Consider the following 18475-nt stretch of genomic DNA (forward strand, 5'->3'; position numbering starts at 1 on the left):
CGCTCGCGCACGGCAGCGTGCGCATACGGTAAGCTTACGGTACGCACTCGGAGTGCGCCTATAGATATATATATTGATTTAAATGCTATTTTCTCAGGAAATACTGAACAGATTTACACCAGACCTGCAAAAGGCACATCCCTGACCTGAGGACTACCTCTCTGCCAAATTTCAAGTAATTCTGTTCAGCCGTTCGGGCTGCAGCTTGGACTAAAGGTCCTATGGAAAAATGCATGGGGAAAACGCGTTTTGGGACCCCCCCTTTTTCTCAGCCCCCGCTTGACGAATACCCTCGAGACTTTCAGGGAAGGAGCGGAGCGGAGCGCCCCACCTATTTTGAAAATTTCGCGAGGATTCGTCAATCGGCGCCAAAGTTATTCAAAATAGAATGTTGCGGATTTCCTATGGAAACACGGTCCTAACTATAACTATCTACTGGCGACCGCCAGTAGATTATATATATATATATTCTGCGTATCTATATAAATACAAATATAAACGCATGCATACATATACATATACATATATGCATGCATACATATGCATGTTATGTACATGAGAGTTTGAAAAACACTAATACAAGCAAAGCTAAAAAGCCACCTAATTACAAACAGAATTGCTTTCACTTAAACGAGGGCGAGACCTAATGCATTTTCAATGCTTGTTTACTTTGGTTCCATTAAGAAGGCATTCAGATGTGTCACACATTTGCCATAAATTCTGAATGTTAGCACTCTAGTTGCTCATTAGATCACTGTAGTAAAGCTACTGCTCACCAGGGAAGTCTGCTGCTGGTATTCAAAGTGCATGTTTCAGTCTGCATGTCAGAAATTTTTTATGAAATAGAAGAGCATTTGAGAAGTCAAAATGTGCCCTAATTTTTATTTCTGCAGCACTAATCATACTTTCTATGGCAGAATGAACCCCCTCATTTTGTTCCTTTTTAAATTAAATGTTTTAAGAGTTACCACTTTATTCCAATCAAGATGGCTTCAGGTGTGCCATACGTTTGTCATAAGTAGGACTGTTAGCGCTCTAGTTGTTCTTTAGAACACTCTGGGAAGCTGCAGTAGAACACAAAGGAATCAACTGACAGTCTCTGCCCTTGGTGAATGTACATGTTTTACTGAGAATGTCAGACTTCATTCTCACATGACTGAGAAAGATAATGTGAATTTACTGAAAATATGCTCTCAGTTTAGCTTATAGATCACCTTCCAAACGTCTGTGGGAAAAGTATGAGAAAATAGTTCTCTCAAACACGATTCATGATATCCCAGCAGAAGGCTTTTTCACATGGTAAATTCACCTTAGAACACACCACAATTCCTAAAATGAGAATGGTACCATCAACAAATGATTTATAATGTAACTAAAGTCTTAAAACCTTCTATTAACTGCAATGCTTGTTAATGAGGTGCTATCATGTATATTGGTCCCAAGATGGCTGCCAACACTTCTTGGATGAAGTGCTGACAGCCAATCAGATCTCACGATGTGATGTGTGGTTAGGCTCTGCCCAGATATATCTATGATTTTACTTTTGATTTTCTCAGCAACTACTGAACGGATTTACACCATTTAACCAAAAGGCACAAGTGTGAACCAAGGGCTACCTCTTTGCCAAATTTTGTGTAATTCCGTTCAGCCGTTCGGGCTGCAGCTGCGAATAACGGTTCCTATGGAAAATTGCATGGGGAAAACACGTTTTGGGACCCCCCTTTTTTCTTGGCCCCAGCTTGATGAATCACCTCGAGGCTGTCAGGATAGGAGCCGACCGGAGCACCCCACCAGTTTTCGAAAATATCACGAAGATTCGTCAACCGGTGCCAAAGTTATTCCAAATAGAATGTTGCGGATTTCCTATGGATAATAGGTTCTAACTATAACTACCTACTGGCGACCGCCAGTAGGAGATATAGATATTTATTAGTCGCAGAGGATATATATCTATATCCTTACCGATCCCAACTCCTTAACCCTAACCACCCTAAAAATACCCTTGACACCCTAATACACCTAGCCACCCTAAAAATACCCTTGCTACCCAAATACCCCTAGCTACCCTAAAAATACCCTTTCTATCCAAATACCCTCACACATCCTAATCCTAAAAATACTCTTGCCACCCAAATACCCTTACCAACCATAAACCCTAAAAATACCCTTTCCACCCAAATACCTTCACCCATCCTAAACCCTACAAATACCCATGGCACCCACCCTAAAAATACCCTTAACACCCAAAGACCCTTACCCACCCTAAGAATACCCTTGCCACCCAAATACCCTCATGCACCTTAAACCATAAAAATAACCTTGCCATCCAAATATCCACACCCAGCTTAAAGCACAAAAATACCCTTGCCATCCAAATACTCTCAAGCACCCTAAACCCCCAAAAATGCCCTTGCCGCCCAAATACCCTCACCTACCCTAAACCTCAAAAATACCCTTGCCACCCAAATACCCTTACCCACCCTAGACCCTAAAAAGACCCTTGCCACCCAAATAGTTTCACCCATCCTAAACCCCAAAAATATCCTTTCACCCAAATACCTTCACCCACCCTAAACCCTGAAAACGCCCTTCCCTATATCTCTATATTCTGCTAAGTACTTACACTTTCGTTGTAAAGGCACGCATGGTGAAGGCATTTACGTTGTAATGGATGCATGGTGAAAATATTGCGTAGTACCGCCCTCGTTGTAAAGGCTGTTTCCCGTACAACACATACAGAAGGGGGAAAACTAAACAAGTCTGTCATTCTGAAATCTGTACAACTTTAAATTTTTACAAACTTTCCAGTCACAATAGACTGGATGAGTGTCATGACATACTGCTGAGAATCTACCTGGAATAAGCAGGTTACAAAAATGATGCGAAAAAAGGTGCTAATACCTTTTAAACAATGAGATGCTTCGTGAAACTGCATCACAGGATTTGTGTTAATGTCCTTTGGGGAGGGTACCCAGAACCACTGAAGAGGGCAACGGTTGCCTGGCACACCAAAGATGCATTTGGAATATTTTCTACGTGCACCTTAAGAATCTTAGATTATATAGCCAATCAATGTAAAAATTGAGCTGTAAAAGGCATAATTTCTTAAAACTGTTCTCAGTGGGAGAATGCCCAGAATAGGAAAGGATAAGACAGGCTCACTTGCTTTGCTCTTTTGTTGGTCCAAAGTTGACCAGCCAATAATGTTTAACTAAAGAGCAAAGAAAAGGTAAACAGAGAAATTGTATATGCATTGAACCTAGGGCTAACTACAGATGAGTTTACATTTATACGCAGAGTGTGTGTCTATGTGTGTATATATATAGTCACTTAAAAAACAAAGGTTGCAGGGACGCTATAATTAGGAAATAGTATTTTAAAAATAACTTAGAAATTCACTGAAAAATACAAAGGTTACAGGGATGTTATAGTAAGGTTCAGATTTTACTCGTACAAAACCAGTGAAATTCAGCATTTATAGTTACCAGAGAGGATATAACTTAAGCCCCTGCAATGCACTGCTTTTGACCTCCATAGTGCATACTAAAAAGGTGCTTTCGTTTTTATGGGGGATTTGTTGGTCTGATAGTTACATGAGGAAATTAGATCAAGCATCGGGTCGAGGGGATGGTGGAGGTCTCCACCTAATAAAATGGCAGAATCATTAGGTAGGGTTGATATTGTTTTGTTGAGGTCTTTCTAGAAGGTTAGGTCATCCCCAGGAGGGGAATATATGTCAAAATAACATAAAAGGTATTATTTCAGGCTTTAGCTTTGGAAATTGGCAATCTTACGTTTTTATAGGAGGTAGATTTGATAACTGATACTTTTGCTATTTTGGAGATCAGAGTGATGACTCCATTATTTCTTTTGCAGGAAAGCAGAGTTTCTTGTAGGATTATGACATTTTATGTTACTCACAATGGTATCTCCTTTGTATTACTTATTACAGTGTTCTATGAGTTTCCTACTTTTGATTGGATGGTTTAGGCCATTGGTAAGTAGTGAGGGAATTTTAAGAGGATTGCAAGGCACTGATTTAGTTGAAGGTTAGTGGATGGAGTAGGGTGTCTCTTTTGTTCGGAGTGGGCATCTCAGGTATTCCTACAGGGTAAGTATAGAGTGTGTGTCTCTGACTCCAGGGTGTAGTGGAGCCTCTCACCCCCACCTATAGGAGGTTATGAGTGGTTGGAGAGATGAGGGCAGTGTAAATGGGGAAAGGGAAGGGATGAGAGATGAAAGGATAGAAAGAGAAATAGAAACATGAGAATGTAACCATCATAATCATACAGATTAACATAAACCCCATGCCAAAGAAATATCTTCAACCCCTCTCCCAATTCCCTCTTTAAGGCAACTGGAAACAGCAGGGGCCTCAGGAAAGCCAACCTGTGGATGTCACAGCTAACTAAATGAACACAAACAGCTTCTAGTTCTTATGTGTAGATAAAAACTTTGAGCTCTAAGATCAGCCATGACACTTATGGTATACAATAAGTGGGTGTGATGATTCTCTACCTTGGGAGTTAGAGTTATTTTAGTGTAGTATTTATTTGTAGAGTGTATCTTCATGATAGGAGGTGCATGAGCAAAGGTACATATTGTAAGGCAAGTCATAGGGTGGGGGTAGTATGGGTACTTACCCCACAGGCTGGACTTATGATGATCTGATGTTTATTCATTTTTAGTTTCTGGTTTAATTAATCTTTTTTACAGGTTCCAGAGTGGAGAGGAGTTCCAATGAGAAGAAGAGAATGATTTAATGTTTTAATCCTCTATGAGTTTGTTATTACTCAACGATTTAGTATCAAAGGTTAGTATTTGCTTAGGTGTGGCATCGGGTCATGGTAATATTATTAGGTCAGGGTTTTGTGAGGTAATGGGCCTAGTATCTGTACATTAGACTGTTGACATTCAGATTTTGGATTAGAGGTCCATGTAAATCTGTAAAAGATATTTAATATAGGTTTGTACATAATTTTCATTTTGGATGGTCCAATGAAAGAGTATGTGATAGTCATTGAAATTAGGTTTGCGCTCTGCAATGCTAGAAAACCTTTCCTATAGTGGATTGTTGCTTTTGCATAGTTTTGCGAGATGCCAATCTTTGATCAGTTTCTGTCTACTGTCTTCATTATCCACATATGATTCCAAATAGTCTCTGAGTGTTGGAAATGAAGAAGTCTGAAACTCATTGATCTGGGTTATCTGGAATGTGATAGTGGTATCGTGGGGACTCTACGCCCTATTGATCTCAGACGTCTTCCTCAAAATTGATACCCAGGATTCTTGGTATTAATGATTACAGGAATTGGACACAATAATTGAAGTCTTTTTCTGAATTTTCCAGTAAACCAGGTTGTCTCTGCTGTTTCTGACTTCAAGTTCATTTACTTCTGTTTCCACTTTTTTTTTTAAGCCTGTGTGTTGCTGTTTTTTTTTTAAAGTGTGTCTTCACCTCTGCTGATCCATATTTCGCCTTCTTCCATTCTAATCGATCGAGCTTTCATGTGATTTTTCAATCCGGTCATGTCCCCTTTTGGGAGGTGTTGTTTTTGGTGCTTTGAGCTAACTCGAATAGTGAGATAAAATGATGTAGGATTAGTTCCATATTACATGAAGATATCAGAGTACATGAAAACATGTAAGTCTATAGCTATATGGACATCTTGGAACAGCATCAAGCTGTTTGCTCAGGGGGACAGGGCATGATCTATTCAACGATCTCCTTCATTTAAATTCCTTTTTTCTTCTTTAGGTTCTGTTGGCTCAGTCATTGGAGGGTCTGACATCTGGAGGATCGGACACTGCAGGGTGGCCCTCAAAAGGTGCAGCTCACAAAAGTACAGGACAACAGGAGCAATGTATAATTACTGACCTCAAGTTCTCAAGAGTTACAAGCTTACAAAAGCAACCTGCTGCAACATAACTCTGTGGCATTCCATTCTATATGGGCCTGCTACCTGAGATGGACCGTGCTTCCTCATTTCCACCCTATGAGCAAGTGCCTTTACTGGGCTCACAGATCATAAACAGAATTAATTATAGACTGAATGCATAACCTCCAGAGAACTTCAAGATCTCGAACTAATGGCCTTTTTGGGATTGAGGACCATTCCGACGTCAAAGACTTTCTTGAGGACATTCACTGGGTGCCATGGACCTCTTTAGGAATGAGTTATTGATGTATTGGGTGTCTCCCAACATTGAGATGCCAGAAGGACTAGGGCAGAAGCAATCGCTTCCATGGCACCTTTGTTGCACTGGCCTATATCTCTGGTGAAGGCAGAACCTGGCTACGGGAAACCTACCCAACCATTGCTTGGTGTCCATCCCAGCAACAGCCATTAATATTTCTTAATCATGTTCTTCCTACTTCAAGAAATAAACCTTTTTATCACAAAGAAAAAGTTTGCAAAGACAGGAAAAACAGTAGTGGAAAAAATTTAATTCCAACTTTGCCCTGTTTTAGGTACATGTTTGACAACAGAAGAGGTTTTCCACTAGTATATCATGAGGGGAAAACTGAGCAAATTCCAGCACCTATCTAACCAAAACATGTAAATGTTAAACAGCATAAAATGACTGCAAATACAGAATGGAAGATTGCAAATGGAATTCTACTAACAGCTGAAGGACAGAGTTTGTGCCCCTGAGTAATTCTCAAAGGAATGGAAAGAAAGGCTCTGTACCCAGCTCTGTGTGTGTGGCATTCAAGATTGAGAAGAACCCCGGGTTCCCATAATGTGACAGTGCAGTTTTCCCTCTAAGAGATAAGCTGTATGCATATGGGAGCAGTGCCTTTGCACGTTTTTTAAAGTGAGAAAATAAAAAGTGGTAGGAAAGCTATGGGCCTCTATACATAAAAGCATTTTTATTGTCTAATAGGTTCTCTTTCTGACGTGTACTTTTCTTTTTATACAAAAATACAAGTAACATTTCAAACTTCAAATATGCATTTTTTATTCTTACTACTTATAAAATAAAATGCAAGACAGCTGTCAAACATGTGAGGCTTTAAGAATTCACCCCTTTTAGAAATTGGAAAAGTGTGTTTGATTTTTGCGTGGGTCCTCTTGTCATCTAAGGCATTGAACAAAGTTATAGCCTGCCCCTCCTTTTGAGAAGAACGTTTTTCTTTTATCTTTTTTAGAGGTTTAGTTCTGTTAGGCTTTTTAAAATGCTTTGATAAGCTCAGTAGAACCTTTCTGAGCACCAGGCAAACTATGCTTTCAGTACTTTTCTATCTAAATATTATTGAAATGTTATTATACCATTTGACTGGCCCATTAGTAAACTTAAGAGATTCATGGGAGGCAGGTGACTGTGAATAGGAAATAGGATTGCGCTGAGGAAATGAGATGTGCTGTTGTACTCGACATGCCACCGAATATGACAGCCCAATCTGCCTCCTCACCCAACTCTGCAAGATTACATTTTGCAAGACTACATTTCATTTTCAAGCTCCTTCTGCCTTTAGTTTTACTTAAAAAAATATATCTACATCTGTTGTCTCTCAGGGGCCTTTCCTGTCAAAAGTCTTGTTACATTTCCATGTTCAGAGTTTAGCTAGCATTGTCCATTTACTCGACTTACAGTTCACACCAATGACACCCACATTTAAACTGCCTGGATTAAGCCTCAATATCTTATTTCTGAGAATCTATACTGGCAACCATTACACAAACGAATAATAAGTTCCTTTTCATACGGAAGCGGCCTTATTGGTCACTAGCAGCCTAGAACCTCTAGGACATCAGTCTGATTTAGTGCCTTAGGGCATACTCTCTTTCCAGTTCCCTCTGTGTGGTACCTTGGACCCAAATGAGATTAAAAACTTCAAAAACATTTAGCTGCCCTGTCATCTTTCTTAAACGAGACAGCCTTTCAACCATAGTGATTTCCATATCATGATCACAAACACATTTTCTTCAGCCCAACTTGATAGCAGGAACACCTTTTATTTGCTCTTACGATCCATTCTGGTGAATAAACTCTGAAATTCAGCTGTCAGACTGGGGCATGGGCTGAGGCAATATCAGTTTGTATTCTAGCCTCTAGCAGAAACTTCACTGACTCGCATCTGCCAGGTGATCCATTTGAAATTACTTGCTATACTGATATGTATTTTACCAAACCTGACAACTTTTTTTTCAGGGAAAAAACAATGCATATTTACAATTCCAGCCTCTTTAATCTGAAACGCTTGCTCGTGTGATTGTTACCAAGGCAAGGAAGTTAGAAGAGTATTGGAATTTAGGATAGCAATCAAAACTATACAGATTAAGCTAAATAAGGCTAAATTATCAATATTTTCCAATTCTACAGCACCACAAAGCATGTCCAGTATACATGTGTTTTAAAAATTCCCAGCACAGTGCAATATGAATGCTAATTACAGTGTTATTATATTGAGTGGAACAATACGCCAGGTGGGGTTTCCACAATGTACCATCGACAGAAGCATTAATACCCAGCATGGCAGCAGAAAATAAACTGAGTTGACGTTTCTTGCTAGTTAGACACAACGCAAGACATCTGAAAATAAAATAATATTCTTTTATGTAAAACACCTATAATGTTGCTTCAAAAGTCATCCTTAATATGCCACTTTCTCATATACTTATCTGAAAACTGAAAAAAAATACTTCAAAACAGTTCACAATGCACTAGAAGTGTCAAGGCATTACCTGATCATGTGCTGTGCTGTTTTCTTGGGCAGTCACAATGTAGATGTTCATAGAAAATGCTTATGAATCACAAATTGTATAGCCTTTTCACTTTTTCATGAAAAAGTCAAATAACCGATGACATTCATGACAAAATTGAAACAATGAGTTCATAGTGCTTACCATAACATTCTAGGCTAATAAAGAATGAAGAGCGACAGGTTTTAAGGGGTGAGGGCTCGTAAAAAAAATTAACAGTCCGAGATACAAGATATCATAGAGGAGAAGCATAATACTAACCAGAGTCACACAGGAACTTTAGAGCTTGTGTATGCTGTGCCAGGCTATGAACACCTCGAATCCAGCCACTACGCACAGTTGCATCTTCCCATGAATCACTTGCCAAAAGTGTTGGACCAAAAAGATTTAACAAAACTCCCCCTTCCTATTGTACGGGAAACATTAAAAATAAAAAGTCAGTTAATGCAGGTAAAACAGGAAACACACATCGGATAAATTATTGTCCAAGAGAATATATGATGGAGGCACTGAATTACCTGGTTTATGAACATATCACTCAGCACTACCAATGGCAGTGGTGAATGAGTTTGTATACCAATGGTCACCGCAGAATCTTCATTTAAGGTAGCCTGGCACACACTAAGTGACAGAAGCTACAGCGAGCGCTTGTATGTTAGAAAGGTTGTTGCTTTGCTGCCTCGAAAATCCTGAAGGCTGGTACGAATTTGGCAGCATTAAACTACTAAACAAGGTTGGAAACACAAACTAACAAAATGCACCTCCTGGTGGTGGGGCAATAGCCTCAAAGACATTGGGCTTTCTACAAATGAGAGTTGATGGGTATGTCCATGTTGGGCAATGTCTGGGGAAGAACACGGCTTTCATCCTTTGATCAATAGATAAGGACCCAACAGATAATTAAGTCTTTGGATACTTATGATTTAGGAATCCACTGATCCCAGGCTACTCTATGATTGAGACCAGGCATTGACAAAAGAATTGTAAAGGTGAGCAATTGCTTCAATGTAGAAGGCCTGGTGACCCCGTCTGTTTTAAGTTGTGCTGGTTAAGGAACCTGGGCCCACTGCAAAACGACGACTGGTAATACCTGCTGGAGGTGGCAATCAGGGATGGGTTTAGCCTGATGCAATGGAATGTATTTCACAGGGTCTAGTTTTCTTAGGTCCTCTTAGGTACAGCTGAGATTAGAAGGCTAGTCACAGACCTTTGAGCCTTCGAAAGGTGGCAGGTGGGTACATTTTTACACATAATATGGTCATGCCCTAGGCTCAGGCATTTCTGGCAATGTATTGGGAGATTTCCTAAAGAGTGTTTTTGGAAAGAAGGAATACAAAACTATTGAAAATATTATCTAATCAAACGGAGCAAAGAATGTGTATTTGTTCCATTATAATGGACCGATAGTAGCTCAAAGAAGCATTGCCAGGTTCTAGGGTACACGTGCTATAGATGAATAAATAGACTGGTGCATTGATTGCTGTGGAAAAGCAGTATAAAAGGAAAAAGCCAACACCATTTTTTTAACAAGCCGCTGAAAAAATTCTGATCCGATATATCTAATTCAAAACACAGAACACATAGGTAAAACGCTATACACAGGACACAATTTCCTGAGATCCAGAGTGATTCCTTCATGCAGGAATGTTTCTGTACCACATGATAAATAGGTATCCTAAGACGGAGGGGGGCTAATGGAACTGCTGACAGTTTATTAGCCAAGTATTATATCCATCTTCGCTTGATTGTATATAATAAAGCAACACAAATAGTTAAAAAAAATGTTTTTATATATTTCAGTTAACATTACAATACCAGGGAACCTTTCAATGTATATACAGCAGTGGTTCATATCCTGAATGTTATCTGTCACAAATTCAAGCACAAAGGTAATATGTTACAATATTATTTCACATACAAAATGAGCAAATGGGTTTGTGCCACTTTTGTTATTCATGCAAAATCAATTCAAATTGATGCCCCCTAATATTTCACTTTCAGCAGACAAACAGAATACGACACTGAACTCTCTTGCTACTTCCCTCATATTTATTTATTTGAAAAGTTTTATATAGTGCGAACAAGACCCAGATTCCATTTTGTAGACTGCGTTTATGCAGTCATCTGAAACTCAGTGTGCCAAGATGTTTCTATAATAAACAATTATAGGGAAAGGTCCAAGAAGGATTTTCCAAATTTCAAAAAATGTATTATGAGAGACACCCTGATATTTAACAAACACAAAGGTGGATGTACCATAGGTTGTTAAAAAGCCAGAAATATTAATGCAACGGTTCAAACACTTTTGGGAAGTACCTATACAAGATTTACCAATGCATGCATTTATTTGTCAAGTTGAATCTCCTTTGCAGGCATTTACCTGTAAATCCAATGTTCATTTCAAAAGATAGGCCACATTTAAGATTTTCAGACAACCATTTTATGTTGCATGTTATTCAGCGATGAGTCCATCTGTTAACCACAACTTCCAGCCTTAAAGTACCAAACAAACATGCTAAAATTATGGTACAATGTCCTTCAACGGGGTCCTTATGCCTAAAGTTAGTTTAGGTAAAATTTAAATGAAAAGGCCAATAGTTATGAGCTTGGTACTACTAGCAAAATGTAGCTGTATGTTCCTTTAAATTGCATCTTGGACAATTAATGATGGACTGTGGTAAACAGTTATAATTGAATCTCTAGACAACGAAGAGCCCTTGAAATGTTACAGAACAATTGATAAGTGGTCCATGTCTCGACATCTAAAGGGATCATGGACATAAGTATTGGAACGCTGATCAGCAAGTTGAGATTTGATGTTGATATGGTGCATTACAAGGCAATTAACAGATCAATTTCAAATCAACAATAGATAAATTATCTAAAGTCAAAGTTGAACCTCCACAGAAGAGTATTTGCTTTTTCCATTTTAAAACTAGGGGTTTGCTGTTGCCAAACAATTTATAGATAAACTGTTGTTTGGATCCAGAAGCTTGCAAATGTTGGTTATGAGGAAATGGTATACAGCAGTGTTTCCGAAACTAGGGTCCGCGGATCCCCAGGGGTCCGTGACACATTCCCAGAGGGTCCGCAAGCAGCAGTTTTAAAAGCTCTACAAAGTTCCTTGTATAATTAGCAGTTTTTGGGCAACAATAAAAGTGTCAAGATAACACCAGTGATTAATGTACCTGCTGTAGAGAGATTAGAGTTTTGTCCAATAGCAGCTTTGACTTATCTAAGGTAGCACAGAGGGTTAATGTGCCTACAGCAAAGAACATGTACCATGCATTTAAAAAGACAGTATTTTATGTTCATAGCTTAGTGGGTTACTGCTTTTTTCACTGAGATTCTTTTGATAATGAGCAGTTCATAAGTTACAATCGTAATCTAGCACAGTGACCTATAAACTGTCATCAAAGAGCTGCTTGCAAACTGCATGGTACAAGTTAGTAACTTATGTTTTTTTCCAGTCTTTCATTATCCTGATGCTGCTAAAAATGTTTATTTGGGTAGAAATACATTTTTATTAATAAAGTCAATGCTAACCACTTTATGTTCTGAATCCTGGGTTTGTGGTTCCCCAGAACAAGCACTCTTTAAAAATTGCCTGCGAGCATGGATGACATTTGAATCCTACACCTTGTAGTCTCCTTTGCCTTATGTAACATTTTCTATACACTGATTTACACACATGATTAATTGTCTCTGTGTGTGTGTGTGATGTAAAGTGCTCTGACATCCTTCACTGGTATGAGAGGTGTCATAGAACAAATGAAATACATGTGCGAGAGGGGCTATGGAGAGATGAGAGGCACTGTTGGAGGGTGATTATGAGGGAATCATTGAAGAACCTCAATAAAGATGGTTGTATCCTGGTGCATAGTAAGGTCATCACTTACTATTCTTTAAAAGCGAATACAATTCTATATATAATGATGAATGTGTTGTAGAATGCACCCTTGTTTCCTAACTTTTCTTGGAGAGAGAGCCTCCCAAAGCCCCCTTTGTAGTGGTCAGGCTCACTCACTGTACTTGCTGTGCACCGTATGGGGACTGGTCCGAAAACATTTGCCAGGGCTGCTTTGGGTTTCCAGTCCACCCCAGGCAGTGCAGTGTACAGCAAAACACAATCAACCATTTAAAAGTCAGGCAGGGAGAAGCAGCACCAATCTTCCCATTAATTTTTCCCGCTTTTTGCAATTCTTTCAATATAAAATACTAAAATCCTTAGTAATTTGAGTATTTGTTTAGTGTGCACATGTGCTTTTTTCAAATTACTGTTTTAATTACATTTAAAGTGAAGAAAAAATATGTCCCTCGGATAGAGGAAAACAAACTCAAATTCACACAGGTACAACTTCAATCAGACTCAAAGACCCCAGCGATTTTTTTTTCTACGGTATATTTCTGTGTAAACAGTTTTTTTATTATAATTGATAATTTTCTTTTATGGTTTATATGTTTGTCGCAACAAAAATAACGAGTTGGCTTTAAATGTATATTGAATTTACTATGTTCAGTATGAACTGTTTTCAATGCATATTAAATTTATTGTGTTTTTTAGATAACTAAAAAAAACTAAGATTACTAAGGTTTTTAAATGAGAACTGTGATGTTTAAATTAGGAGTCTGTTTTTTGCAAATATATGATTAAAGCCTATAATGCTACATTCTTGGCCCTGGTGGTATGTTAGTTGAATGATTCCAGTATATGTGCACACCCCGTTCGCTGGGGTCTATGAGTCTGATTGAAGTGGTACCTGTGTGAATTTGAGTTTATTTTCCTCTCCAAGGGACATCTTTTTTCTTCACTATTAAGTAGTGCCCTGGTCCCTTTGGTTGGTGGTGCCTCCTCTCTTCTTTACTTATTAATTACATTTAAATCATACCAATTGCTTGGGGGTCCCCGGCTTCCAGTGGTGACTCAATGGGGGTCCCCAGGAGTCAAAGGTTTGGGAACCGCTGGTATACAGGATTCAGTTTACATTTATTTGTTTTTCTATCTTTAAGAGTAATAAGAAGTAAATATGCAAGCCCACATTTTATCAAATACAAATATGATATACATACTTATGGAAGTCATGAAACTATTATACAGTTAAGCATAATACTTGCTATAACCTTTTTAAATGTTTTAATGAATTCCTAAAATAGTGTTGATTTTGGATTTTAGGGGAAATCTGAAAACTCTGATAAGATATATTTATTATGTATGTAAAATTGTATTTCGGAATTTAAAATTAATGTAACCCATGTTTCTGACGAAATGAATATATGTGCTAAGTAAATATATAGTACGGGTTTTCAGAGACCATGTAAACGTCTGCATTTTACCCACCTGGATCAAACATTAGCCTTCATGTTCCCTGGGGCACACTTCGGATTCATTCAGAGCATATCAATATGTGTGTACATATATTCAAAGCACAAACATTTGGTGCCTATCCTTGAAAATTCTGGAATTTTAGCAGCTTGCCATGTCAAGCATCATGTATACTCAAATTCATTTTTCTAACATTTTAAAACTGATGCCACTCAATACTGGGAGGTTTCATTAACAGTGGCAGTGCTGTAGAGTTAAAGTAATGTACATACTAAAAAGTGTTGGAACCCCTTGTCAGAGGCTGCAAACATTCCCATCAATCGAAGGGTGAATGAGAGAAGATTGGGGTCGGGGTCCTCCAGCCTCTGCACCTGGAAAATGAACTCTGTCAGGCATGGATTTTCAAGTAACATCTGGTCACCAGATCCTAGAGGATCAGAGAGACAAGCAATGAGTTTCTAATAAATCAAAGTCTTTATATCTCAAAAGATACAGTGATTTTATTCAGCTTATAATTATATTCTTCCGAGAAAAAGGGAATACTACATTCTACACTTGGGCAAAGACATGAGTTTCACATTCCTTTGTATATTTTGGGAAGTATAACAAAACGATCTGCAGTGTACACCATAGTTTCCATCTATTTTCTTGCTATAATATTAAGGAAGGGAAGGCATATTGGGTTTAGTGGCAGGCATCCGATATTAATACTTCTAAAGACAATATGGTAAAGTTAGACTCAACACAAAGGATTAATTCTCTAAATCCCCATATGGAATACTCCAAAAACAGATCGAAGCAGGGACAACAACCATTTGAACAAGCATTTGCAATGCAATAGGTCTCGCATTATTAAAGTTTGAGCTATTGTCATTGCTAAATAATGCAACACCAATAGCCTAAACTTTAATAATGCGAGACCTATTGCATTGAAAATGCTTATTTATTTTGATGTAACAATTCTATAGACTTCTTAAACATGATCCACTCTCCAAAAAGTTGAAAAGCGTAGTACAATGGTATGCTCAGGAAATATTTTGGCAGAAAAAGATATTAAAGTGGAAACAAATCCAAGAAACATACACATATCTGAATAAAAACCCAGACAACCACCACAAGACAGCAGAAGAAACGTTTTTAACTGAAAGTCATAAAAAGCATCACACAATGTCAGAAAAAATGAAAAGTTTGAATAGAAGTTCAAATTAGAGGGGTGCTAGATGGCGAGAGCTCAGGATATTGCAGTGCCACAGAGGTGCCACCCTTGATGGTGGCCATGGCTGCTGCAAAGCTATGGAGGTTCTGCTGTGCTGGATTAGGTGGAACCTCAGAATGCTGCGGCTGTAGAGCAGTGCAGGCTCAGGTGAGAGTTTTGGGTGCTGCAGTGCCTGAGATGTGCCGAACTGGGTGAGGGTTTGGAGTTCTGCAGCGCTAGAGAGGAACCAGATAAGGTGATAATTAGGGTTGCTAAAGTGATATAGGGAGGTGCTGGCTTGGGTGAACGTTCAGGGTGCTGCAGTGCCAGAGAGGTGCCGCACAAGATGATTTTGAAAGGGGCTGCAGCGCTAGAGAACTGCTGGCCTGGTTGAGAGTTCAGGATGCAGCAGTGCGAGAGGTGCTGGCCGGGGTGGGTGTTGATCAGGAGTTCTGCAGCACTAGAGATGTTGAGAGCCCGGTTTTGGGTCTGGTTGCTCCAGCGGTAGAGAGATGACCGCCAGGGTGAGAGCTAGGGGGTGCCATGGCTTCAGACCAGTGCCGCCTCTGGGCGAGGTCTCGGACTGTTGCTGAGCCAGAGAGGTGCTCGGTGGGTGAGGGCTCGGCGTGCTGGTGAGCCAGAGAGGTGCTGGGTGGGTGAGGGCTCGGAGTGCTGCAAAGCAAGGGAGATGCTGTGTGGGTGAGGGCTCAGAGTGCTGCAGAGCAAGAGAGGTGTGCTGGGTGAGTGAGGGCTCGGAGTGCCACAGCGCCAGAGGGGTCCAGGTGGGTGAAGGCTTGGAGTGCTGCGGAGCCAGAGGGGTGTGCTGGGTGAGTGAGGGCTCAGAGTGCTTCAAAGCCAGAGAGGTGCTGGGTGGGTGAGGGCTCGGAGTGCTGCAGAGCTAGAGGATGCCAGAGATGTGCTGGGTGGGTGAGGCCTCGGAGTGCTGCAGAGAGTGGCTGAGGGCTCGGAGTGCTGCAGCTCCGGATAGGTGCTGGGAGGGTGAGGGCTCAGAGTGCTCACTCTTGAGCGCAAAAGACGTGGTTCTACGCTGACTACTGATGCACAAATCGGGCAAGCCAGTTTTGTCTAAACGGCAACAAAGTGATGACGGCTGCATTTTCCACCGCACGTACTCCCGCTAATTTATCCTACAGATGGGTGTTTATGCTCAGCAACGTGTCAGGAATGCGCGCGCAGACGCAATGCCGTGTACACAAAGACACACACACAAAAAGATCACCAATTCACTGCCCAAACGGTGGCGCCACGGAGTGTGTAATGCGCACGAAAAAATAAGTGTGTGTATATATATATATATTATCTACTGGCGGTCGCCAGTAGATAGTTATAGTTAGGACCCTGTTTCCATAGGAAATACGCAACATTCTATTTGGAATAACTTTGACGCCGGTCGACGAATCCTCGCGAAATTTTCAAAACTAATGGGGCGCTATGCTCCGCTCCTACCCTGAAAGTCTCGGGGTGATTCGTCAAGCGGGGGCTGAGAAAAAAGGGGGGGGTCCCAAAACGCGTTTTCCCCATGCATTTTTCCATAGGACCTTTAGACACAGCTACAGCCCGAACGGCTGAACAGAATTACTTGAAATTTGGCAGAGAGGTATTCCGCAGGTCAAGGAAGTGCCTTTTGTAGGCCTGGTGTAAATCTGTTCAGTAGTTTCTGAGAAAATAGCATTTAAATCAATATATATATCTGTAAGCGCGCTCCGTGCGCTTACGGTAAGCTTACTGTACGCGTACGGTGACGTGCGCGAGCGCGATTCTGATTGGTTGTTAGATCAAAGTAAACATTCGAATCGGTCGAAACCAGGAAGTATCGGCCGCCATTTTCTGTCTCTCGCACTGAAAAACAAAGGTTGATAACATGAAAAGGGGGCAACGAAGAGAGTTGCAGACCCCCTAGCGTTCGTCAGGGGGTTCACAAAGGACCAAAAAGTATGAAAAATAAATGTAATAATTTTTAAAAAAAATCGCGGAGTGCGCGTACGGTAAGCTTACCGTACGCGTACGGTAACAAAAAATAAAAAAAATAAAAATAATTAACAATCACATTTAATATACAAATCTAAGGACCCCAAGGGAGAAAAAAACAATTGATATTTTGTAAAAAATGGCGTGGCGTGCACGGTACGAAATACGCAAGGTGGGCGCTCGGTGCGCGAAGCGCACCTAGTGCCCACAGCGCGCGCACGGTGCGCGAAGCGCACCGTGCCTGCAAAAATTATATATATATATATATATATATAAAAATAAAATCATAATATGCATGTCTATAAACAAGAATAATTTATTGTACAACGATAGCTCTTTCAATAGATAGATAAATGGGTAAAAACAGAGAGAGAATAAATGCAAGGCTGCCGAGAATTCCTGTTGTGGTGAGAAGCTCACCTCCCATCCTCGGAGAACGATCTTAATTCATGTCTTGAAACAGTATTCGACGTGCACGTGCGAGTGTGGCGACTCTCTGGCCCCAGAAGTCTTTCTTCGGGATGTATAAGGCAGCGGTGTTTTCGAAACTTGGGAAATCTCGCAACAAAGATACGATTTGTAAAAAATGTATTTTTAAAAGGCAATGGGTTCCTGGGACACCTGACAAATGAACTAAAGCGAGAAGAGACGTGATAAGAGGATGAAAGGAAGAAAGGACAAGAGGATGGAAGGCCAGGAAACAAATTCAGATCGAGGAAAGGGTAGTAAGAGTGAAAACAGAACAGACAGAACTACGTGAGCACGCGCTGAGAATGAAGGAAGAAAAATGAGAATAAAAAAGCAATCACTTTTGGAAGAAGAGAAAGCCGCGAATGGAGAGCGCGCGCATGCGCCACAGCCAGCCATATGGTTTCAATTATCTCGCCGGTGTCTGGGCACGATAATTGAAACCACATGGACTTTGGTGCGCGTAACAAACACCAATAGGCCGTGGGTTAAGCAATGCGCCTGCCTTTGGTCTATTGCGTGCTCTGTTTAAAAAAAACACGCACTCAAAGCCCAATAACAGAAGACATTACTAAAAACACACGCACAAGCGTGTACAATTCCAGGGTCCATTTCGGAACTCCGGACAAAAGGGCTCTCGCTGCGTGAGCCCTAAAAACCAGTAGGTCTCAACTATGATGCAACTGGCTTTGAAAAAGCTTGTTTTGCGTGCACACCCAAGGGCGTCCATCTTTGAAGATGGCTACCATCTATTACAGCTGCATTCTGGACTTGGGGCACATGCTAATGATT

At 40.3% G+C, this 18475-nt stretch overlaps 1 protein-coding gene across 2 annotated transcripts in view; it reads right to left on the bottom strand.

Annotated features, from left to right (window-relative positions):
* BRAT1 (BRCA1 associated ATM activator 1) overlaps window positions 1-18475 on the bottom strand; it is a 233146-nt gene that overhangs the window by 138283 nt on the left and 76388 nt on the right. For both annotated transcript variants that reach the window (XM_085629208.1, XM_085629210.1), the window contains exons 3-4: window positions 14304-14458; window positions 8970-9114 (exon numbers count right to left, since the gene is read on the bottom strand). In XM_085629208.1, coding sequence (XP_085485334.1) covers window positions 8970-9114; window positions 14304-14458 — 300 coding nt within the window. The remainder of the gene's footprint in view (window positions 1-8969; window positions 9115-14303; window positions 14459-18475) is intronic.

The sequence above is a fragment of the Triturus cristatus genome, chromosome 10 (genome assembly GCF_964204655.1).
Source record: "Triturus cristatus chromosome 10, aTriCri1.1, whole genome shotgun sequence".
In the NCBI taxonomy this organism is placed as follows: Eukaryota; Metazoa; Chordata; class Amphibia; order Caudata; family Salamandridae; genus Triturus; species Triturus cristatus.